Here is a 25591-nt window from a genome sequence, read left to right on the forward strand (position 1 = left end):
TCCAGAAATGGGAATACAGAAAGTTCTCCAAAATAGGCCTTCAGTTCCACTCGCCAGCTTTTTAGAGTAAATGTTTGCATGGATAAGGTCTTTAAAGGTTTTGTTGGAAGGTTTCAGGGCGCAAAACCATCTACATGGCTCTTTAAGAAAATCTGGAAAATACAGGAAAGTCTAACGCAGGAGAAAAAGAGTCCCGCCCTGCAGCAGCCGTTCCATTCCTCCGGCTACCTGCCACCTCGGGCTCACACACCTGTCAGGCCTCTGGCCTTTAGCTTTGGGGAGTATCTCCAGGGTCAATAACTATAATATTAACTAAGTGCGTTGAGCACTTACGCGCGCTGGGAACTGAGAAAAGAGCTTTGCCTCAACGAAACCTCTGGCATCAGCACCACTGTTACACCCGTTTCATAAAGGTAGAAGTTGAGTCTTAGGAAAAAAACATACAACTTGCTCGAAGACAGTTTGTAAACGACAGTCGGAACCCAGATCTGCCCAACCCCAGAACTTGCATTTTTAACTAAAATACACCATCTCAGTGCAATTAATCTCTACCCCTGCTGGCTCTGCCCTCACGGAAGCTCTAAAAGCTTTTGGAAAGCAGTCTCGCCCAACACCCCAGGGGCTCCTGCCCAGGGCCCAGCTCCCTGGCCTTCATTCTGTGACATTTCCAGGTGATGCTAATTGTTTTAAGGCAAGGAGAAAATGTTCATGGTCAAACAAACTTCATTTTACATTAGTCTGGCTATTATATATTCTTAACCAGCTTTCCCCAGTCTTTACCAGCTGGGGAGGAGGGTTAGTGACGGATACAAGGCCTCCAGCCACCCTCCCCCACCCCCCCGAAAGGCCCTCCTAAGGAATTCTCAAAGTCCCCAGAGTATCTCAGGTCCTCACCAGAGATCCCTGCCGTCAGGGCTTCTGTTGCTCCTTCCTCCCACGGAGCTTCTCCAGGGTGATGGTTTACGGCCAGATGGAGGGGGATTGTTGCCTCCGAGTGACTGCGTTCTCCAGAAGGCTCCCACGCAGTCGCGCTCTCACCTGCTTCCTTTCAGCACTTAGCGAAAGAAAGTTCTTTCTCTAGTTTCCCGCAGCCGCCCGTTCCTAGGACACAGATATGCATCAGCTGGGATGGGATACAATTCAGGGCCTCAGAATCTCTCCTCCCCTCTGTCAGCTCCTGGAGTGGACTCTCCCTCCCCCACAAGGGGGCGCCACCCCAAGAGTGCCTCACGTTTCAATACCACGGTCTGTCCCACCAGCTTACCCGACACATCCAGACATGTTTCAACTCCACCCCTGGGCATTGCTTAGGCTTGGGCTGCAAACCCTGCTACACAATCATATGTATACCCCAGAGAAGGATTTTCCAGTTTAAAACCATTGTGGCAGAACAAGAGGTTATAAAATCAAATCAGCATCAGCTATAGGCTTTGAAGTGACCCAGTGCTGCTCCCATCCCCTTTTTATCACATCCTCCCTGCAGGGAGGTCCCTCAGAACCTCAGTTCTTCACCCAGAAATTTGGAAAAAATTTGCACACCTATAACGTTCTCATAGGGACTTAATGAGATAACATAGGGATGGTGCTGTCGACTTTAAAAATATTCACAACCTAAAGGTTGAGAGTTATGTTTTATTTGGTGGGAATTTTTAGGACTTCCAAGCTCAGGAGGCAGCATCTCAAGTAACCCTGAGAGAAGTGCCCCGAGGAGGTGAGGGGGGAGCCAGGTTATACAGAAGTTTTGCCACAAAGGGCAGGTAGTCTGAACATCAAAAGGTTACTGTTCGTTAAAGAAAACCAGCAATCCCAAGTTAAGGAATTTAGCACTTTTCTGTGTGTGGGAAGATGCAAGAGTCTGAGCTCACCGAAATCACTCCTTCGATATGCACCTCAGCCATCTGGGGCCAGTGTCCCGTGTTTTCACATCCTGAGTTTCCTCAGGGCTCACCGGGAGAGCGGCTGCCGTCTGATGGCTACTAGGTGGCACCATCGTTGGAGGGCTGCAATCGCTGATGACTGTGACATCCTCTGTTTACTGATATGGCAGGAAATATTCCATTTCTCAGGGCCTAGCCCCCTACCTAGCTCCTTTCCCATTTGAAAACTATCTTCCCTTCCAGTTCTAATAGTCTACGGCGCTATATTATCTCCATGCTGAACTACACTGTAATTCCTGGGGTGCAATGCAGAGTTCGCAAGCTCTGGTATGGGGCCGTGAAAGTACATCCTCCCAGCATCACACAATGTTTCCCAGTGTTCTCATCCAGGAAACAGTGCCCACATCTATGCACAGTGGGAAAGGATTAAAATCAGATTATTCACATTTTCTTCCCATAATCTTCACCCACCCACACAAACATGTTCAATTAAGACACGGTTTTTAAGCCCTAACTTGTCATACCCCACCTGTCATCCACTTACTGGGGTAAATGCTGTCTCACGTGCTATACAAAATGCCGGGGAAAAGCAGCATTTGGGTCCCTGAGGCCTGCTGTGACGGCTGTCCTTTTCTTCTAACTCCCAGAATGACACTGACATCCTGGGCCTCAGCTCAGAGGAGGAAGTTGGGATCTACAAGCTCACAGGCGCCATGATGCACTGCGGGAACGTGAAATTCAAGCAGAAACAGCGGGAAGTGCAGGCAGAGCCAGACGGCACCGAAGGTACCACATCTGGGAACGGGACAGAGGTTTGCCTCTCCCCCTGCGTTCACATGTGGACTGGGCCACAGGAGATAAACCTTGTGTTCATCTCAAGAGCTGCTCTTGGAAAACCATACAAACTGAATTTGGGTTGTCCACAGCTTTTTGAACATGTGCTGGGGAAGTCCATTGACTTGGTCAAGGAATCATTTAGTGGAGATTCCTTAGCAAACAAGAGCATCATCTCATAAGTAAATAATCTCTGTCCACTATCTCTCACCGTCAGTTTACCTGTTATTTTAGGGTGGACATTTATGATGGTTGAGTGAATTTCACTTTCTTTCTGTGCTTACATATCATTATTAATATCCAGAATATCGTCCTACTCACTAAGCCTAAAATAAGAACCTTGGTTAGGCAGCCATTAATTCAGGTTAATAAATTAATTAACCTGAATTAATTAGCTGCCAGTTTAGGTGGCAGATAAATTTCTCCCTCCTATCACTGTCTCTTCCGCCTCCTACATCTGTTGAACTGACCCTGAAACAAGGACTGGTGAACAAATCTTCCTCCCCACGACTCTCACCTGAATGACCTCACCACCTGCCTCTGCCTTCATCCCAAACAGGCCTGGAAACAGAGTAGAGGGCAGTGTAGGGGCCGACGGCCAGACCCATCGCCATATACCCTGCATGCCACATGCCTCTAGCACTTCATCTTACAAGCTCCCAGAGTCAAAGGCTGGTTCATCCCTAATAATTCTACCTTTTGATAACATCCCCACACTGCATGAAGCAGTGCGTCTGGCACCCCAGCTGATAAAAAGGAATGATAGCCATGAGTTAAAGGCCAGGAAAATATACATGACTTTATCACTGTCCATAAAGGCTCTCCTGATCCGCTTAGGTTTGTCCAGGATGGTCTCCCTTGTTATGAACTCAAAGTCAACTGATTAGTAACCTCATCCTGGGAGTGATATCTCATTACATTCACAGGTTCCACCCACACTCAAGTGAAGGGGATTATACAGGAAATGTACACCCACGGGTGCATTGTCCTCCCAATGGTGCATGGGAAGTAACAGGAGAAAAATTCAACGTGTTCAGAGCAGGGAGCCCTTCTGATTGGGGTAGTCAGGGAAGGCTTCCTGGGGGAGGTGGGGTCATTGACTTGGACTTTGAAAGATGGGTAGGATCCTAAAAGGTGGGGGGGCAGGCAGTCTAAGCAGAAGAAATGATGAGCAAGGGGGCTAAGGAAGGGATGTGATGGGGACAGAGAAGCAGAGAGCGGTCCACTTTGGCTATAGAAGACGATATGTGTAGTGGATTTGTAAGAGATGGGAATTAAAAAGCGATTATTTTGGCCTCAGTTTGGAAAGGCCTTGAGTGCCAGGATAAATGGTTTAGAATGTATGTGATAGACACCAGAAGCCGCTGGCACTCCAAGCAGCAGCGGAGTATGTGTGACAGCCTGGAATCAATCCATCTGTAGTCATGCTCACCCAGAGTGTGGAATATAGGGAAAAAATGCCTCAGGCTCCTCAGCGCAGGCGGACCATATGGATATGTATCACGGCAAGGTCCCACACCCTCTTCCAGCCCTGGCAGCCACGTGTGCAGTGTTGAGAAGCAGAAAGAGCCTGGCAAAGGGGAAAACGGTGGCTGTAACCGGGGCCTGAGCTCCTCTGATGATGCTACCCACCCAAGTCAGAGTTTGCTGAGTGCTTACTGTATACCAGGACTGCTTCACAGCCACCCGGTAACATAAGTACTGTCACTGTCCCCCATTTGACAGATGGCAAGACTGAGGCATAAAGGAGCAAAGCCTAAATTTGAACCCAGGCTCTTTGCCACTTTACTATTCTACAGTCTTAGAAACCATAGAGATGCAAGCTGTTTTTAAGGTGAAATGAACAGGACCTAGATGCCTCTCTCAACACTGCATGTCGGGGGTGAAAAAGAAGGATGGACCACCCCAAGCTTTCAAGTTTAAGTAACCAGAAGAATAATGGTAAATGGGCAAAGTAGGAAGAAGGGGTGGTTTGAGCAAAGAGTAAAACACACAACTGGTCTCTTACTAAGTCCTTAACAAACACTGCCCTGGATTTTTATTATCTTGGCTCCCGAACCAGCAATGAGGCGACGGTCCCAACCAAGGAGGAGCTGTCCTTGGGAAGCAGCATTTCTTTACCTTTTCTATGAGCTCAGTGCAGGCAGCCCGGTCCATCCCAAAGTCAACTGAACTCCTAGTGAACTATATGAAATTGCCCACATTCAACTGAGCTTGACCATCTCCAAATACTTGCAGGTGGGGTGAAGGTTTCGTACTTCTCTCTCAGCTATTAGCAGGGCACTTTGCAGAAATTAGGAAGGTGCTGAACTTATATTAACTGTCCAAATGGTACTTCCTTTACTCATATACCATGTTGCTGTATTATCAGACTCCAACAATACTACATAACAATATGTTTTTTAATGAAATTTAAATATCAGTAAGTCAAGATCAACCTATTTCTAAAGATTGTATCTAGAAGGCAAAGTGAAAGTTCTCGAAAACCCAGGACCCTGGATTATGGGGTCGAAACTCCATTAGTCAAGTCCAGGCCTGGGGCGTGTAGGAAAACATAAAAACATCCCAAAGGATTATAGAAAATACTTCTAGGAGGACCCAGGGCCTAATTGGCTGTTTTAGCAGCTGCTGTCTGTGTGACACCATTTCTCCTCCTCCTTCAGTGGCTGACAAAGCTGGGTACCTGATGGGTCTGAATTCTGCAGAAATGCTGAAAGGCCTGTGCTGTCCAAGGGTGAAGGTTGGGAACGAATATGTCACTAAAGGGCAAAATGTCCAGCAGGTAATGGAGATGCTCTGAATCCGAATGACTCATGTATTTTGCTATTTTAACCACCATCCTAAAGTTCTTTCGGTCGCAGGAATCAGAAACACATATGAAACTGGCCTCACCATGAAGGGGGGATTCATTCTCAGGCCTCAGGGGTAACTCAAGGAGTGCCTTGGGTGCCATGAGGGTCTGGAGCCAGGAAGTGAAGAGCCCTCTGGAGCCAGGCAGCCTCTCTGGCAAGACAGCTCCAGGCTGTCTTCTCTCTCCTGCTCTGTTGTGTTCTCACTAGGTGGGTAAGCTTTCTCCACCTCTCCTGCCCGTGGCCACCCCAGAACTCCCAAGTTTACATCTCCGTGGTTCCAGCCTCACCCTGAGACTGAGACCAGCATCTTTTGATCCCAATTCCAAATTCTCAGGAGAGACACTCTGTTTAGCCCAACTTGGACCAAATGTCCACCTCTGGTTCAATGAGGTGTGGCCGGGGATAGAGTCACGTGTTATAACCAAGGTTGGTAGAAAACGATCTTTGTAAATGGGATAGACCTCATGGAACGGAGCAGATGTCTCAAGACAGATGTAATATTAGACTGAAATATATGAAATTGCCAATCTCCAGCTGCTTTTGACTTTCAAGATGTGAACTTTGTCTGTTTCAACTTAATACAACCATAAAAACATTCGAGGGTTGAGTGGATGTTCGTTTTTTCAAGGTGACCAATTCGGTGGGCGCTCTGGCCAAAGCCGTCTACAAGAAGATGTTCCTGTGGGTGGTCACCTGCATCAACCAGCAGCTGGACACCAAGCAACCCAGGCAGTACTTCACTGGGGTCTTGGACATCACTGGCTTTGAGATCTTTGACGCGAGTTGTTTGCATCAATGACAAGCCTCAAAGCACCCTTCCGCTTTGTGTCTGCTTTGCTGAGTCTCCATTGGATTTTCCAAACTCACTCAAAGTCTTTAGTATTCGAAATACCCAGTTCAACAGCCTGGAGCAGCTGTGCATCAACTTCATCAATGAGAAGCTGCAGCAGTTCTTCAACCACCACATGTTCGTGCTGGAGCAGGAGGAGGACAAGAAGGAGGGCATCGAGTGGGAGTTCATCGACTTCCGGATGGACCCGGCCGCCTGCATGGAGCTCCTCGAGAAGGTAAAGAAACGCTGCTCTCCAGGGACAGCTCCGCCTTGGTTGGACGACCACCTCTCTGCTCTAACTCTTTTCTGCTAATGGATTGGCTCCCCTAAACCCACTCCCCCAGGCTCTGAGCCTTCAGATAGCTGAATTCCCTGTGCAGAAAGGGTAAATGTTTGGAAGGCACACAGAATCTGTTCAGACGCTTAAAGAGGTGTGTGGGTGATTAACATCCCAGGGCTCAGTTACCCCTGAGAATGTGCATGGAGCCCAGGGGTGACTGGGCATTTCATACATACCTGACTTGTCCAAAGACCCCAGGAGGAGGACCATGGAGCAGTGGGCTTCCTGGAGGAATGTTACTATGAAAAAAGCAAGGGCTTCCCTGGTGGCACAGTGGTTAAGAATCCACCTGCCAATGCAGGGGACATGGGTTCGAGCCCTGGTCCGGGAAGATCCCACATGCGGCGAAGCAACTAAGCCCGTGCGCCACAACTACTGAGCCTGAGCTCTAGAGCCCGCGTGCCACAACTACAGAAGCCCGCGTGCCTAGAGCCCATGCCCCACAACAAGAGAAGCCCACGCACGGCCACAAAGAGTAGCCCCCGCTCGCCGCAACTAGAGAAAGCCCATGCGCAGCAACGAAGACCCAATGCAGCCAAAAAAAAAAAAAAAAAAGCAGATGACATACATTTTTAAAAAGGAATTCCCATCACATTTTGAGCACTGGTCATGTTGGAAGCCTATCTTCCTAAGGTGGCTACTGAGAAACCCAGATTTTATTGCTTAAACTATTACTCATGTGATTTTATGTCTAAGTATCCAACTTTACATTTTTGGTAAATCTATTGCTAAAAGTGAGTAAGTTGGGGAAACCTCAGCTTTTTTCCTTCCTACGTAGGGAAAAACCCAGTTCTTTCCTACTGCGTGTTTCTTTCCTGTGAACTTCCTTTACCACTCACATAGACGCTTCGTTTTCGATACTTCTGGTCACCAAATGTGTGGAGGTTTTTCCTCACAACGACAAGCAATTCTCTGCAACACCAGCTGGGCGTCCTACAATTTAAGTCAATTCGGACACTATCTACCCAGAGATGCCAAGTGCAAGCAGTAGGTCCCTGGTGCCCTACAACCTCTGACCTACTGGGCTACAAATCGAACGTTCCCACAACCCCGTCCTCAGGTTTAATTAATTTGCTAAAGGGGCTCAGAATTCAGGAAAACACTCACGTTTACCAGTTTATTAAAGGATATGATAAAGGATACAGATGAACAGCCAGATGAAGAGATACAGGGGGCAAGGGAGGGTCCCAAGTGCAGGAGCTTCCGTTCCCATCGGGCTGGCGTGTGTCACCCTATCGGTATGTGGATGTGTTCTCCAACCCGGAAGCTCTCAGAACCACCTACGATCGGGATTTTATGGAGGCTTCCCATGTAGGCACGATCGATCATTAACTCCATTTCCAGCCCCTCTCCCCTCTCTGGAGGATGAGAGGAGAGGACTGAAAATCCCAAGCTTCTAATCGTGGCTTGGTCTTTCTGGTGACCAGCCCCCATCCAGGAGCGCACCCAGAGTCACCTCAACAGAACAACAGATGCTCCTAGTACGCTTATCACTAAGGAAAATTACAAAGGCTTTAGAAGTTCTGTGCCAGGAAACAGGGACAGAGACCAATATATATATTTTCTATTACCTCACAATGAGCTACATTTATATACATGCAATTTCATTCCATGCTCTTTTGTTCAACAAATACTAAATTAGCACCTACCATATGTCGAGCACTGTTCTGTCATCGCACCAAACAGACCAACAGCCTTGTTCTCACAGTACTTACATCCCAGCGTTCCTAGTAACAGAGTGACAGCACCAAAGAAGTTGTCCTTGACTCCTACAGATGACAGAGTCATTGGGATGTACTAGTAAACACTGAGGATAATCTGTTATCCTCCTTCCAGCCACTGGGCATCTTCTCCATCCTGGAAAAGGAGTGCATGTTCCCCAAGGCCACAGACACCTCCTTCAAGAACAAGCTGTATGACCAGGACTTGGGCAAGTCCAACAACTTCCAGAAGCCCAAGCCTGCCAAAGGCAAGGCTGAGGCCCACTTCTCCCTGATCCACTACGCAGGCACTGTGGACTACAACGTTGCCGGGTGGCTGGACCAGAACAAGGAACCCCTGAACGAGACGGTGGTCGGCCTGTACCAGAAGTCTTCGCTGAAGCTGCTGTCCTTCCTTTTTTCCAACTATGCTGGTGCAGAAGCAGGTGAATTTTTTTTTTAATTCCCCCTGTGGAAACTCTGTGTAATTACTCATAACTCATGAAGAACCAGTAGCTGGACATGAGCTTCAAGTTGAGCTTGATTTATTTGTCTGTCTCTGATCTCTGTTTTTCTTTCTCCTACTTCTATTCTTCCTCTTCCTTAAGAGATCAAGCTCTAACCATATGACCCAGCATTTCCACTCCTGGGTATATATCCAAAAAAAAACAAAAACACTAATTGGAAAAGATACATGCACTCCAATATTCATAGCAGCATTATTTACAATTGCCAAGGTATGGAAGCAACCTAAGTGTCCATCACCAGATAAATGGATAAATAAGATGGGATATATATACATATAATGGAATATTACTCAGCCATAGAAAAGAATGAAATTCTGCCATTTGCAGCAACATGGATGGACTTGGAGGGCATTATGCTAAGTGAAATAAGTCAGACAGAGAAAGATAAATACTGTATGATATCACTTACATGTGGAATCTAAAAAATACAACCAACTGGTGAATAAAACAAATAAGAAGCAGACTCACAGATACAGAGAACAAACTAGTGGTTACCAGTGGAGAGGGAAGAGGGAGCGGCAATACAAGGGTGGGAGGGAAAAAGGGTTATTATGGGATTATATGAAATCACGTTGTGAAACTTGTGAAAATTGTAAAGCACTGTAGAATTTAAAGGAATTTTCATTCAATAAAAAATAAATTAATGTTTTTAAGTCGAAAAAAAAATTTTTTTAAAGAGATTAGGTTCTATGGAGGTGAACAGGGCCTCCCAGTGGACACAATAGCCAATACCACATTCTTTAATAGGTTTTCTTTTTACTGAGATATAATTCATATAGCATAAAATTCACCCTTTAAAAAATTCAGTGGTGGGACTTCCCTGGTGGCGCAGTGGTTAAGAATCCGCCTGCCAATGCAGGCGACACGGGTTTGAACCCTGGTCCGGGAAGATCCCACATGCCGCGGAGCGACTAAGCCCCTGCGCCACAGCTACTGAGCCTGCACTCTAGAGCCCATGCTCCGCAAGGAGAGAAGCCACCGCAATGAGAAGCCCACGCACCACCATGAAGGGGAGCCCCCGCTCACCACAGCTAGTGAAAGCCCGTGCACAGCAACGAAGACCCAACAGAGCCAAAAATAAAATAAATAAATAAATTTATCAAAAAAAAAAATTCAGCGGTTTTTGGTATATTTATGGGTTGTGCAACCATTACCACTACGTAATTGCAGAACATTTTCATCACACCAGTAACACTTTAGCAGTCACTTTCCACCTGCCTCCTTCCCAGCTTGTGGCAGTGGCCAAACTACTTTCTGTCTCTACGAATTTGCCCATGCTGGATGTTTCATGTAAGTGGAATCATACACTGTATGGTCTTTTGTGTCTGGCTTCTTTCACTTAGCTTAACGTTCTTCAGCTGTCCACGCTGCGGCAAGTGTCAGCAATTCATTTCTTTCTATAGGTGAATAATATTCCACTGCGTGGATCTTAACACAGTTTTGTCTATCCACTCATCAGTTGATGGACCTTTATGTTTTCTCTACTTTTGGGTACTATGAATACTGCTGCTATGAACATTTTATAGAAGTTTCTATGTGGACATTGTTAATGCTTTGGGGTACATACCTGGGGATGGAACTACTGAATCATATGGTAACTCTGTGTTTAACTTTTGGAGGAACTTCCAGACCATTTTCCCAAATGGCTGCACAAGCCAGTATCACTTGTTAAGATTACCTATATATTTTTAAAGTAATTTCCAGAATAAGGTTTAAAAATTATGGACTATTTTAAATGCATTAATTTAACAAATTAATGCTTTTAATTCATGCAATATAATCATTCATTAGATAATTTTTTACAATTAATGTCTAGTGTATTGGGCGGTATAATATAAACATGGGCATAACTTTAAACTTGAATGATGAACACCATCGTCTTCAAATCTAATTAGGGCATCTCTATAACTGTATTGCATAACCTGACTTAGCAATGATGCCAGGACTCTAAACGTAAGTTCCTGTGTAGGCATGAACCTGGGGAAGTGGCTCTCCTGCCTCTCCTCCCCACCCAAACACATGGTCATGCTAGACCCTGGGGACAAAAGGGTGGAGTGAGAGGAGGGTGGGGGAAATGAGACATGAAATTTCCCCAAGGGCTGAATCTTGATTACATATCAGAAGATAAATCTGAAATTGAGCCATTCAGAAAAAGTAGACCCAATATCACTGATGCCTCATTAAGTTGGGCTGTTCCTTTTAGACAAGAAAAAAAATTGACTTGTAGAATATTCTGAGAAACTTCAGTTGTTATTACTTTCAGTTACTTCCTCAGGAAGAGATAAACAGGGACTCAAGAATTTTTAAAAGGGACACTCATGAAAGAAACCACACTCACCAAGAGGAACATCTCAATCTTGCCAACTATTCAGTTGGATTTCATGTCTGAGGTCTAAAGGAAAAGATTCTCCTTGGATACAGAGAGTCTAAATTATACTCCCAGTTAAATGCCACCCATATCCCACCCCACTCCGTTCCCACAGTGATAAAAATCAGTGTTCCCAAATCTGAGTAGTTTGGAGGAATTTTAAGAAGCAGAATACAGAAATGAACAAACCAAAAAACCCTCAGCTCTCCTATGTCAAAAGAAAACCAAACTCTCACTTCAGGGTTTGGAGGAAGTGGTTTAGAAAGGCCACCACTGACAAAACGGCGCACTGTTAGTGGAGATGTAAATTTGTGAAGCCACTACAGAAAACAGTATGGAGATTCCTTTAAAAATTAAAAATAGAACTACCATATGATCCAGCAACTCCACTTCTGGGTATATACCCAGAGGAAATGAAATGACTATCCCAAAGAGATACCCCCATGTGCACTGCAGCATTATTTAGAATAGCCAAGACATGGAAATGATCTAAGTGTCCATTGATGGATAAATGGATAAAGAAAAGGTCATATATAATGGAATATTATTCAGCCATAGAAAAGAATGAAATCTTGCCATTGGCAACAATGGACCTTGAGGGCATTATGCTATGTGAAATAAATCAGACACAGAAAGACAGATCCTGTATAATCTCATGTATATGTGGAATCTTAAAAAACCAAACTCATAGAAACAGAGATCAGATCTGTGGTTGCCAGAGGTGGCGGGTGAGAGGTGGGAGAACTGGGTGAAAGGGGTTAAAAGGTACAAACTTCCAGTTATGACATAAATAAGTTCTGCGGTTGTAAAGTACAGCATGGTAACTGTAGTTAATTACACTGTGCTGTATATTTGAAAGTTGCTAAGAGAGTAGAGCTTAAAAGCTCTCATCATAAGAAAAAGAAACTGTAAGTGAAGGGATAGATGTTAAGTAGACTTAATGCTGTGATCATTCTGCAATATATACATATATCAAATCATTATGTTATACACCTTAAACATATACAGTGTTCTATGTCAGTTACATCTCAATAAAACTGGTGGGGCAGGTGGGTAGGAAAGGCCACCACTATGTCCTCAGGACTCACCGGACACACCCTCTGTGTCCGTCTCCAGGCGACGCCAGGGTGAGCGAGAAGGGCGGGAAGAAGAAGGGCTCCTCTTTCCAGACCGTGTCCGCTGTGTTCAGGGTTTGTTTTTTGGCGACTTCCACATTCGGTTGTATTTCTACCCAGTGCAACGGCGTTTGCTAAGGTAAATGTGCTTCTTCTGGTTTGTGTCCCAGGAAAATTTAAACAAATTGATGGCCAATTTAAGAAGCACCCGTCCTCACTTTGTGCGATGTCTGATTCCCAAGACTCCTGGTGAGTGAGAATCCCTCAGAGCAGGACTCCCTGAAATGTATGCAAAATTCTGTGGGTGTGGGTATGGGTGTACATGTGTCTGTGTGCACGCGCGTGTGTGTTTCCCTGGGGACAGGATCATGATAGCCTTTATCACTTCTCAGTCTATGAAACAGGGCCGCCAGATTTAGCAAATTAAAACCACGAGACGCCCCATTAAATTCGAATTTCAGATGAGACAGTGAAAAATTTCTTAGTATAAATATGACCCATGCAATATTTGGGATATACTTATACTAAAAAAAAAAAGTATTTACTGTTTCTCTGAAATTCAAATTCAACTGGGCAGCCTGGGCATATTTTATCTGGCATCCCTACTACGAAATTATATCCAAAATGTTATGTACATATATAGGTGCATTAAATCCATACCTTTCATAAGATTCTCAAAAACCTTTCCCCCCAAAGTGAAGAGCCACTATATTTGGCAAATAATCAGCTTAGGTGTTCCATAATAAAAACAGCGTCAATAACAACTGTTTTCTGAGCCTAGTGCAGTCCCATTATTATGTTATCTCTACTGTTTACAGCAGTTCACTGCAAGAAAAACATAATCATCTCCATTTTATAAATGAGAAAACTGAGAGTCAGAGACCAGATATATAGACATAGAACACCATGTGGTACAGCAGACCTTTAACCATCAACAATCCTGGATGCACAGATATGGCTGAGTTTCAGGGCCATTTGTCACAAAGGAAAGAACAAACCGTCACACAGACTGTGGCTACGAGGCAGCTCTCTCATCAGCCAAGCTGTTGAATCCCAAAGGCTGGGCTTCTGGCATCAAGGTCCTGCTTCAGCAATGTTACAGGAGAGCAGAGGAATTAGATGATCAAAGAAAAGATCCCAGCTCCACCTACTACTGCCCAAGGGACCACAGCTGAGTTCTGGTCTATAAAAGGAGGATTAAAATGGCATTTTCTTTAGGCATTCGCTTAGTTATTAATTCATTTATTTATTGAGTGAGCGCTTATAAAGTGTTGACTCATTTTGTAAATATTAAGACATTTAACCCGCCTTAGAGGGCTGTTGTGAGGATTAAATAAGCCAGTACACGTAAAGCATTTGAAACAGGTCCCATCACAGGAACAAAACAATTGTAACTATGTATGTGGACGGACGTTAACCAGACTTATTTTGGTGATCATCTCACAATATATACAAATATCGAATCAATACGTTGTACAGCTGAAACTAGTAAAATGTTACATGCCAATTACACCTCAATGTTTTTTAAATGCTGGTAGACAGCACTACAACAATAGCTGTAGGTGAATTTAAATAAACTCTGTCAGTTCATGATTAAAGAGGTAGACCAAAATATATAAGAGTGGGGGCTTCCCTGGTGGCTCAGTAGTTGAGAGTCCGCCTGCCGATGCAGGGGACACGTGCCCCGGTCTGGGAAGATCCCACATGCCGCGGAGCGGCTGGGCCCGTGAGCCATGGCCGCTGAGCCTGCGCGTCCGGAGCCTGTGCTCCGCAACAGGAGAGACCACAACAGTGAGAGGCCCACGTACCGCAAAAATAAAAAAAATAAAAAAAAAAAGATTATGAAGAGGAGGTGACGCAGACTCTCACCTCCCCACCCTCTTCCTTGGAGCTGACTATGGCTTCCTGCTCTTGTCTGGGGATATTAATTTACTCGGTCACCCCTTTAACCCACATTTACTGAGCTGCAGTTCTGTGCTAGGGCCTCTGCTTGGCACTGGGGATGCAGAAATGAGCCCTGGCCTCCAGGAACCCGTAGAGGAGCAGAAAGCAGACACGTGCGTGGCTAGCTTTAACGCCTATGACAAGCGCAACGTCAGTTATATTCGGGGCGGGGGGGACTCGTTGGGGTTGGCGTGAAAGGGTCAGCAAGAAAGAACTTTCTGAAGGAGGCTTTGCATGGCCTGAGAAAAGGTGGCCTGGGGGGAAGGAGACCGACAAGCAGGTCACATGCCTGGGGTGAGGCGTGGAGGTCCCCACATGCCACATTAAAGAGCCCAGGTTAAATCTTCTAGTTGATGAGGAGCCATGGAGGAGACGAGTGAGAGGATCAGGTTTATAGCTCAGAGCAGTCACTCTGGGGGACTTCCCTGGTGGTCCAGTGGTTAAGACTCCACGCTTCCACGGCAGGGACCATGGGTTCGATCCCTGGTCGGGGAACTAAGATCCCGTGTGCTGCACGGCACAGCCAAACACACACACACACACACACACAGACACACACACACACACACACTGAGAGGTTGCTCTGGCAGCTACAAGAAGAGCAGGCCTGAGAGCACAAGAGGGGCCAAGACCAGGCTGTAACAGAAGTCCAAATAAAAGATGACAAGGACCTGAATTAGGAAACAGATCATGGGGGAGAGAAGGGGAGGCACTGAAAAAAGCTTGAAGGGCCTTAGGCCTTCAGTAATTCAACAGGAGGAACAGCAGCTCTGATGGCTGGTCCTGTGTGGGAATGTCAGGGAGAGGGGAATTTGATGGAAGCACCTTGTCCCGATTCCCCGACATCCCATACGGCTCTACCGTTGTCATCGCCATAACACGCCACCATTACATATTAGTCAAGAATACCTCCCGGGCATCTGTCCCGGCGAAGGGAAAGGAAGCCAGCATGGAAACGAAAAAAATCTCAGAGAAGGGACCAGTTTAATGGAAAGAAAAGCGAGTTTTCAGGTTCACGTGAGTTCGATACGAAGCTGTGGAGGATGAAGATTAGGAAACAGTGTCTGTGTCACTGGGACGTAGGCTACAGTCTAAGTTCGGAAAAAAGATCAGTCCTAGAAAGGCAAGAGTCTGGGAGGTGACCAGTGGGCTGGAGACAGGTCCTAGGTGGACACCAACACTTCAGCAGGAAGCAGGAGCCCATATGGCAAAACACAGTGAAACAAGAAAACTGTCTTATCAGGGAATCAAGGGCAAAAGGATTGGGATTGACATATACACACTACTATATATTATAAAATAGATAATAAGAACCTACTATATAGCATGGGGAACTCTACTCAGTGCTCTGTCATGACCTATATGGGAAAAGAATCTAAAAAAGAGTGGATATATGTATATGCATAACTGATTCACTTTGCTGTACAGCAGAAACTAACACAACATTGTAAATCAACTATATTCCAATAAAAATTCATAAAAAAAAAAAGGTGAGAGTTAACAACTCAAATGTGGGAGAAAGACCCAATAAAATGGGAATGAAAGAAGCTCATCACATTGTAATTGGAGGCCACTGACCACCTTACGCTGAGCATTTTCAGTAGGGTAGTGGGGATGGAGGCCAGGTGGATGGGAGACCCTCAGTGGCCCTGGACCCTCGCTCCCCTCCCAGATTTGCATGTGCTGTTTCCTCTGCTTTTCATTTGCAGAAGGGACTCTGGAGTCCATAGAAGCTGCACAGCTTGGCTGTACCTCCTTCCCACCTGGACGGGAAAGGTGAAGGTCATGGGGCCTGGGGGGCAGGTGAGCGGAGACTGGGCCTTGCTATGGCCCATTAACCCCAGTCCTAACGATGCACAGGGACTCCATCTTCTGCATCCAGCACAACATCTGATGTTTTATGAACGTCAAGCACTGGCCCTGGATGAACCTGTTCTTCGAGATCAAGCCCCTGCTGAAGAGTGCAGAGGCCGAGAAGGAGATGGCCACCATGAAGGAAGAATCTGAGAGAGCCAACGAAGAACTGGCCACAGCTGAGGCTCATCGGAAGGAACTGGAGGAGAAAATGGTGTCCCTGCGGCAGGAAAATAATGACCTCCAGCTGCACGTCCAGTCTGTGAGTATCTCCCTGAGACCAGGAGGCCCCACCAGTGTCTATTCAAGAGACAGCAGTGCCACTCAGTGGGCCTACAGCGTATTGCATGACTACCCTGCCAGGGAAGGAGGCCAGCCCTCAGATCACCCTGGAAAACACATCTGCAAAGAGAATTTCTGCTCGCTCTGATTTCTCCCTGTCTTCCATAGCGGAGCAAGATGTATTTTGCTGTGGGCATTAGGGGGATGTGTCTGTCATCAGAATAAAAAGCTGTCAGGAATGCACCAGGTCTTTTTAAAAACTGTAAATAAAAAGACATCACTGGAAGTTCCCTGGTTGCCTAGTGGTTAGGATTCCGGGCTTGCACTGCCGTGGCCTGGGTTCAATCACTGGTCAGGGAACTGCGATCCTGCAAGCCGCACAGCGCGGCAATAAATAAACAAATGTTTAAAATTAAATCATTCAATTCAATGTAGAAACAGTAACTTTCTATACGTGATTTTCAAGAAAATAATTATACTCTAAAAATGCTTTATATATACGTAATTCATAAATTACTGTTCATTTCCTTTACAACAAATATAAAATAAAATAAAAATGCTTTAAAGATATGCATTTTTTATCAAAGAAATAGGGAAAATGAAACCATACAACCAGTAGGTAACACTCTGGCAGCATAATGGTCTCTTTTCACAGAGTTAAGACATTGATCGTTTGCCCTTTTTAATAAACCCCCAACATTTTACTGCTCCCCTTTTCACTTTCCCAGTCAGTACGTGCAGCTGTTAGGAACCCTTTCCCAAGCACAGCGGGCAGAACAAGGTTTGGAATCAGATCTCTTGGTTTACATCCCAGATCCCCCACTTGGGAGCTGTGTGACCTTCGGCAGGTGACATCCTTTTTGTGCCTCAGTCTTCTGTAAAATGGGCACAGCAAGAGTAGCCACCTCGCAGGGTTGCTGGGAAGATCAGGTGAGTTCGTGCTTGTACAATGCCAGCACACAGCACACGTTCAACAAACACAGAGGCTATTCCCGCCAGACTCTTTTCATCCTTTACCTCGAAATGTGTGTCCAGTTCTTACAATACTCTGGTAGGAGAAGACACAGTCTCATTACGTTTAAGAGCATAATTAGCTAACCCTGGCCACTCCAAGAGACTCAATACAGAGTCTTCTGGGACATGTATGTATTAAGCGATGACACAATCACTCATTTTTGTCTATTTGGAGTTTTCAGTTCCGTGGCTTGAGGAGGCAGGGCTGAGGAGACACAGGGTGCACTTTTCTGTGGAGACTCTAAAAAGGTAGTCATGGTTGGGAACTATTAGTTAGCTTGTGAAAGCACAGAGGAGATGAGTTGTTTTTCAACTCCTGGTAGAAGGAAGAGTAAAATGGCTGGGGGTCCAAACGTGGCAAATTTGCAGAGGCTCTATGAATGCCATGAACGCCTTTGCTTGAGATTAGCTTAGGTGATTTTCTATTCAGTAGATGACATCCTTAGTGGTTAATAAAAAAAGGACTTGGATGATATATATGTGCGAGTGTGTGCGTGGCCATGACTCACTCCTTGACTTGGGCCCAGGTAATGGCCTTTTGGAGGGCAAAGCCCTTCCCTTCTGGGGTTGGTCAAGAGGCTGATCCAAAAATAACAATCTGTAAACAACAAGACGCTACTGTAGAGCACAGGGAACTCTATTCAATATCTGGTAATAAACCATAATGGAAAAGAATATGAAAAAGAATATACATGTATAACTGAATCACTTTGCCGTAGAGCAGACACTCACATGACACTGTAAATCAACTATACTTCAATAAATTCAATTTTTTAAAAGACATCACGATCTGGTTCTTTCAGGAAACAGCCTGATGGATGCCGAGGAACGGTGCGAGGGGCTCATCAAAAGGAAGATTCAGCTGGAGGCCAAAGTGAAGGAGCTAAATGAGAGGCTGGAAGAGGAGGGGGGGATGAATTCTGAACTGGTTGTCAAGAAGAGGAACCTGGAAGATAAATGCTCCTCCCTCAAGAGACACTGACGACCTGGCGCTGACCCTTACCGAGGTGGAGAAGGAGAAGCACGCCACGGAGAACAAGGTGAGCACGCCCAGCCCCCGCCAGGAGGAGAGAGGCGGGGAAGGAGCCCGTTCACCCAACATTGTCCAGAAGTGAGAGGGGAGCCAGTGGACGGGCAGTTACATCCCAGCGAGTCCGCCTCTGCCCTGTTCTAGACCCCATGGGCTCTTCCCCCGCTCCGGCTGCCTGCCTGGTTGCACCACAAACTTCTAGCCCTAACCCTTCCTCCACAAGCCAAGAGATGCTTCAGGAGAAGCATGTGGCACAGGGGGAGCCGACAAATGTGCCTACAGGGCCAGGCAGATGATGAGGGAAGGAGGTGATGAAGAAGGCAGAAAGTGGACCACACCAGGGATTGGCAGGGAGGTTAGAGGCACAGGGACCCTCGTGCATTACTGGTAGAATGTAGACTGATGCGGCCTTCGGGAATGCCATCTGGAAATTCTTAGTCGAATGAAGAATCCACACATCCGGACTTCCCTGGTGGCGCAGTGGTTACGAAGCCACCTGCTGATGCAGGGGACACGGGTTTGAGCCCTGGTCTGGGAAGCTCCCACAGGCCGTGGAGCAACTAAGCCCGTGCGCCACAACTACTGAGCCTGCGCTCTACAGCCCGCGAGCCACAACTACTGCAGCCCGCGTGCCACAACTACTGTGCCCCTGCGCCTAGAGTCCGTGCTCTGCAACAAAGAGAAGCCACCGCAATGAGAAGCCCATGCACTGCAACGAAGAGTAGCCCCTGCTCGCCACAACTAGAGAAAGCCCGTGCACAGCAACGAAGACCCGACACAGCCAAAAATAAATTAATTAATTAATTAAAAAAAAAACGAATCCTTCAACCCAGTGATTCTGCTCCTGGGTATACAGACCAGGGAATTCTTCTGCCAGGTCCACGAGGGGACATGTATGAGGATGTTCATGGCAGTGTGGCTTGTGGTGGGGGGTGCTGGAGGCAAGATTGGGGTCCACCCTGGAGGGATGGAGAGGTACGGGGCAGAGGACGCATGGCAGGGTATACTACACAGCCATCAGGGCAACAAGATGGATGCAAAAGAGGACAAAGGAAGAAAGAGAAATATACAGCATGGTACCATTTATGTAGACTAAAATCACACGCACACAAAATCACATACACTTTACAAAAGTAAATGAAAAACACAATCCATGATTCACACCATAATGGTTGCCAGTGAGACAGAGGCAAGGATGAGGTTGGCCAGGTGTGAGATGACCCGCGTCAGTGTGGGACAGACAACCGGGCGTTGATAGGGAGGTGATAGGGAGGGGTGGGGACTGCGGCGAACTGGAGAGCACTTGCCCTGCCCCCAGGTGGCAGCCAGGGCCCAGCGCCAGCCAGCTGGTGCCCGGTAGCCATGTGAGTCCAGCACTGCCAGAGCTTCCAATTTTCCTTGAGAAACCAGACATCCCAGATTTTAAGTGAAATCTCATGTTTTTTCAACTTTTATTCAAAAGTTGTAAACTATTATGTGGCCAGATTCGGCCCATAGGTCAGGAATTACCAACCTCTGAGCTGGCAGAGCGTCATACATGGAAAAAAGTTCAATTTAACGCCTTAAAATCTCTGCGGTTGGTGCCGCTGTCCTGCTTCCTGACACCCAGGACTCCTGTTCTGGATTTTCCTGCGTAGCACCTCATGCCTGTCCTTCTTCCCCTTCCTGCCTCATTCTAAACCCCGGGTCAGCTAATAAACAATTCCACTGGATGTATTGCGATGAATATAGACTGTTGTGTTCCTTCCAGCGGCGGCATATTTGCATTTATCCGTGTCCTTCCTTGTACCATATAACACCCTCTTTAAAGGAATCAGCCTTTAGGGGAGGGTTTGAGGCTCTGTGATAGGCCAGTGAGGACTGAAAAAACCCAGAGGCTGCCAATTTCAGGATGATGCAGCCAACACTGTGAGCACCTGCTGCGGAGGCAAAGAAGCAGTAGCCAAAAAACAAAAAAGTCACAGAAAAGGGAAAAAAAAAGAATCAACAGCCTTTGCCAGAAGCTTCTGGTTTAATTGTCTGAACTTTCAATTGGTGTTGATACTCTCTTAGGTAAAGAATCTTTCAGAAGAAATGACAGCGCTTGAAGAAAACATTTCCAAACTGACCAAAGAGAAGAAATCTCTGCAGGAAGCCCATCAGCAAACATTGGAGGATCTTCAGGTTGAAGAAGACAAAGCCCGTGGTCTCACCAAAATAAAAGTCAGGCTGGAGCAGCAAGCAGACGACGTGAGGATATTTTATTACTACGCCCTAACATTGATTACTTGTGGAAGCGCAGGCAGGATGGGGTCTACACAGGACGCAGGGGTTGAGAGTTCCGACTCTAGAGCCAGAATCCCTGAGTTCAGATCTCAGCCCATTCCAAATGAATCTAGAATGCTGAGTGAGCCACTTAACTCATGAAGCCTCAGTCCCCACCTTGTGAAATGGAGATACAATTAGCTCTACCTCGGAGGGTTTGCATGGAAAGCTCTACCTCGGAGGGTATGCGTGGAAAGCTCAGCACGTAGAGGGTGTTCAGTAAAATGTTAGCTGCTAGTGTCATCATCATCACTAGCACCCACTTGAATGTAGCTCTTTGGGTTCCGAAAGCTCCAATCCTGTTCTAATTTTGTTAAAAGTGAGTTCCAGGGCTTCCCTGGTGGCGCAGTGGTTGAGAGTCCGCCTGCTGATGCAGGGGACACGGGTTCGTGCCCCGGTCCGGGAAGATCCCACAGGCCGCGGAGCGGCTGGGCCCGTGAGCCATGGCCGCTGAGCCTGCGCATCCGGAGCCTGTGCTCCGCAACGGGAGAGGCCACAACAGTGAGAGGCCCGCGTACCGCAAAAAAAAAAAAAAAAAAAAAAAAATTACTATACTTTAAGAAGATCCCATGGTTCCTTTGAGTGTCATCTTCTCAAAAGTTTGTTTACAAACCAGTAAATACTTATCTATTAAAAGCTGATGGTCTAAGATATTGGTGATTAAGCAGCAATCACACATAAAAATAAAGAAAACCTGAAATGACCAATTTTTTAAACTGACCTTTATGTGTTCTGTATTTTTATTCTTATTTTACCTAATGAGAAGCTAAACTGTCAAACGGTTCAATACTGGGCACCAGGGACCCATGTTTCCCATTCATGTTGGCTTTTTCTTTTCTTTTCTTTTTAAAGAGTAACGTGGAAAGAACGTGCCGGACTGTGGAAGACCAATTTAATGAAGTCAAAGCCAAGGATGACCAACAGACACAGTTAATCCATGATCTGAACATGCAGAAGGCGAGGCTGCAGACCCAAAATGGTGAGGACGGGCAGGGCCCGGTGGTGGGACCACTGGGCCGTGGGAGAGGGTGGTCCAAACTCTGACGTGGGGCCACATCTGTTTGCCAGGGGAGCTGAGCCACCAAGTGGAAGACAAGAAGGCTCTGATTTCACAGCTAACCGAAAGCAAGCAGGCCCTCACCCAGCAGCTGGAGGAGCTTAAGAGGCAGCTAGAAGAAGAAACCAAGGTAAGGGTGGTTGCCTCTGTTCAGGAAGGCAGAGTCAGGTGGAACCTGAGAAGTCACCAGGCCGGCTGGGGGCACTGCTGCCTCATGAAGCGTGATGTTCCTCTTCCTTGTAGTAGAAGGAACCTGTTCTTGGAGGTTACAGGACCTTGGCATTGGATCTCCTTCTTCAGAGCTAGAAAACTCTACCAGGGTGCTCCATCCTCAGAGCTCCTCTGTGCCCCCCTGGAGGGGCTGATAAACGCCCCTCCCCAGCCAGGGGCATCCCCTCCCCATCACTGTACTAGCTTGGGCATCTCTGCCTCTGTGCATTCTTTGTGCATTCTTTCACTCTGCCCAGCAATTCATCCCAGCCCCTTGAAAGGCCCTCCTCTTTCTCCTTCATCACTCTTTGTGTATCACCAGCTACAACACCCACATTTAAGCCCCCCTCCTCCAAGAGACCACATTTGGAGCACCCTTGGGACATCTGCATAAACATGGACACCATTATCACCTTCTTGACGTCAATATCAAGCTATTTACGTTTATAATTCATGTCTCCCCACTAATCTGTAAACTTCTAAAGGGCAAGAATTATTTTGCCCCGCTGTAACAGTAAACAGTAAGTACAGAACAGTGCACACAGTAGGTGCTTAGTAAATGCTGTTGATGGGTGTTCGAGCACTAGAATAGGAATCTAGAAGTCCGCAAACCTGCATGAGTGTAATTCTGAGGTTACCATGTGCCAGCTAAAACTTACAGGGCAGTCTCTTGGAACTCCACCAAGCTCCATCTGCCCCTTCCAAAAAGGAAGTGCTATATTAGTCTCCCATCTTCCTATTATAGGGTAGGGGTATTTGGTGGACTGGATGGAGGCAGGGGGAGTGGAGAGAACCAGAACCTGAGAAGGTCCATTACAGGAGCAAGGCTGTCCTCTGGCCAGGATACAGCTAAGCTTTCCTTCCTGGGCAAAGTTTTGTTGTTTATTTGTGTCTTTAAAAGGATAAAAATGTATGAGTTATTGCACCGGGTTGACCAGAAAGTATTTTGTGACCATTATAATGAGAGCTACATTGTCTTCCCGACCAGGTGGGAGTGAGTGATGGAGGCCTCTGGGCATGTCCCCCTCCTGCTTGGGAAGAGGTGGCAGAGCTGTGGAAACGGCATAGCTCATGTCAGAGTTCCCGGGCGGGGACACAGCCCACTGGTGACACCAAAAGATGTTTTTGGGGTTTTCATGGTCACAGTACTCCATAACACTGCATTAAGTAGTGAGAAAATTATTCTCTTTCCAATTCTACTTCAATTCTTCTGATTAAATAAGGAAAAGGTCTCGCTTTGGATACCATCTCTCTAACACTGATGTATCTTCCTCACTAAGACGCAGAGAGTAGGCCTCAGACACAGAGGCACAGCAGCGAAGTACTTCATTAGAAGGTGAAAACACCGCCTTACCTCCATTGCATTTATTATAGTTATCATCTGTTTATGGCAAATGTTAATGGTTTTCCATTTAAATAAATATATTTAAATATAATAAAGGAGTCAACTTTTTAAAAAATAAAGTAAATAAAACAGGAGATATACTGCTACAGCAAAGTTTGTGAAGGCAGCAAGGGAGTGATACAAGTTGGGAAACACTGGTTGAAACAAAAATACCTTAACTTGGAAAATGGCCACACGTTTTTGCAATCTGTCACCACTGTGATTCCGCAGGCCAAGAGCGCCCTGGCCCACGCCCTGCGGTCCTCCCGCCACGACTGTGACCTGCTGCGGGAACAGTATGAGGAGGAGCAGGAAGCCAAGGCCGAGATGCAGAGGGCGCTGTCCAAGGCCAACAGCGAGGTGACCCAGTGGAGGACCAAATACGAGACGGACGCCATCCAGCACACGGAGCAGCTGGAGGAGGCCAAGTAGGGGCTCCCAGGTTACGGTAGGAGAGTCGACCCTAAGACACAAGGGAAGGGACAGAGGACAGACCTTCTCTTCCTCCCCAGGCCTTTGAGTTTTCTTAAACACGCAGACCTGGTCTCCCTGCCCCTCTCCCAGGGTACTGTCCATTCCGCCTGGTCCCCTCGGCGCCTCCTAGGTGACTGCTTTGCCCATCTGGGGACTCTTCAGGTGATACGTACTGTCCAATCGTCAAACTCTAGGTCTTCTCAAATTCCAGTCCTTTATAGATGGCTCAATTCCCTTCCGATCTGATAATTACTTCTGAAATGGTCCACCTTTGTCAACAACAACAAACCTGGTTCTCTCAGGAAAAAAACTGGCCCAGAGGCTCCAGGAAGCAGAGGAAAACACAGAGGCTGTGAGCTCCAAGTGTGCTTCCTTGGAGAAAACCAAGCAGAGGCTCCAGGGAGACGTGGACGACCTGATGCTGGATTTGGAGCAGGCCAACACCGCCTGCGCCTGCCTGGACAAGAAGCGGAGGAACTTCGATGAGGTCCTTCCCCACCGCTTGACGGCAGCCACAATGCAAGAGATGTGTGAGATGCACACCTTCGGGGAGGCCCTCGAGCATCAACTCCCAGTGTGGAGGGTTTGGGGCTTTGCGCTGTCTCTTTACTTTTGCGGCAGTCCCTCCAAAATGAATTTTATTTTTCGTTAAAGTTAATTCAACTTACTTTGAGATCAACATATCTTTCAAGAATACAGCAGATCTCTGTAGTGATATCAGAGTTTGGAACCCCTGAGTTTGGGGCTCACCCTGTTTCTTTGGTCCCTAAGGATAGAAGGGTCCAACCTTGTCATTGCTGACGGCCCTTGTTGACATGACTCGTCCAAGTCCCTGGCCCTTTCGGCTTCTCACGTGTCCCTCTGTCACCTCCTAGGTCCTCACAGAGCGGAAACAAAAATTGGATGAGAGTCAAGCTGAGTTGGAAGCTGCTCAGAAAGAGTCCGGGTCACTTAGTACTGAAATCTTCAAGATGCGCAATGCCTACGAGCAGGTGGTGGGTCAGCTAGAGACACTGAGACCGGAGAACAAAATTCTGCAAGGTGAGCGCTCCCCATCACAGGGGTGTGACAGTCCCCAGCTCTCTCCCCATCACAGGTGACAGCCCCCAGCTCTCTCCCCCCAACAGGTGTGTGACAGCCCCCAGCTCTCTCCCCATCACAGGGGTGTGACAGTCCCCAGCTCTCTCCCCCCAACAGGTGTGTGACAGTCCCCATCTCTCTCCCCATCACAGGGGTGTGACAGTCCCCAGCTCTCTCCCCATCACAGGGGTGTGACAGCCCCCAGCTCTCTCCCCATCACAGGTATGTAACAGTACCCAGCTCTCTCCCCATCACAGGTGTGTGACAGCCCCCAGCTCTCTCCCCATCACAGGGGTGTGACAGTCCCCAGCTCTCTCCCCATCACAGGGGTGTGACAGTCCCCAGCTCTCTCCCCATCACAGGTGTGTGACAGCCCCCAGCTCTCTCCCCATCACAGGGGTGTGACAGCCCCCAGCTCTCTCCCCATCACAGGTGACAGCCCCCAGCTCTCTCCCCCCAACAGGTGTGTGACAGCCCCCAGCTCTCTCCCCCCAACAGGTGACAGCCCCCAGC

General features: G+C 47.0%; 1 protein-coding gene across 1 annotated transcript in view; it reads left to right on the forward strand.

Annotated features, from left to right (window-relative positions):
- Window positions 1-25591, forward strand: part of LOC137212559 (myosin-13-like) — a 43290-nt gene that overhangs the window by 8570 nt on the left and 9129 nt on the right. The window contains 17 exon segments of the mRNA XM_067716057.1: window positions 2525-2663; window positions 5375-5493; window positions 6192-6341; window positions 6460-6630; window positions 8572-8881; window positions 12447-12520; window positions 12616-12694; window positions 16099-16165; window positions 16250-16509; window positions 18343-18511; window positions 18513-18579; window positions 20622-20798; window positions 21726-21852; window positions 21942-22060; window positions 23756-23966; window positions 24301-24485; window positions 24874-25039. Coding sequence (XP_067572158.1) covers window positions 2525-2663; window positions 5375-5493; window positions 6192-6341; window positions 6460-6630; window positions 8572-8881; window positions 12447-12520; window positions 12616-12694; window positions 16099-16165; window positions 16250-16509; window positions 18343-18511; window positions 18513-18579; window positions 20622-20798; window positions 21726-21852; window positions 21942-22060; window positions 23756-23966; window positions 24301-24485; window positions 24874-25039 — 2590 coding nt within the window.

The sequence above is a fragment of the Pseudorca crassidens genome, chromosome 19, assembly GCF_039906515.1.
Source record: "Pseudorca crassidens isolate mPseCra1 chromosome 19, mPseCra1.hap1, whole genome shotgun sequence".
Classification (NCBI taxonomy): domain Eukaryota; kingdom Metazoa; phylum Chordata; class Mammalia; order Artiodactyla; family Delphinidae; genus Pseudorca; species Pseudorca crassidens.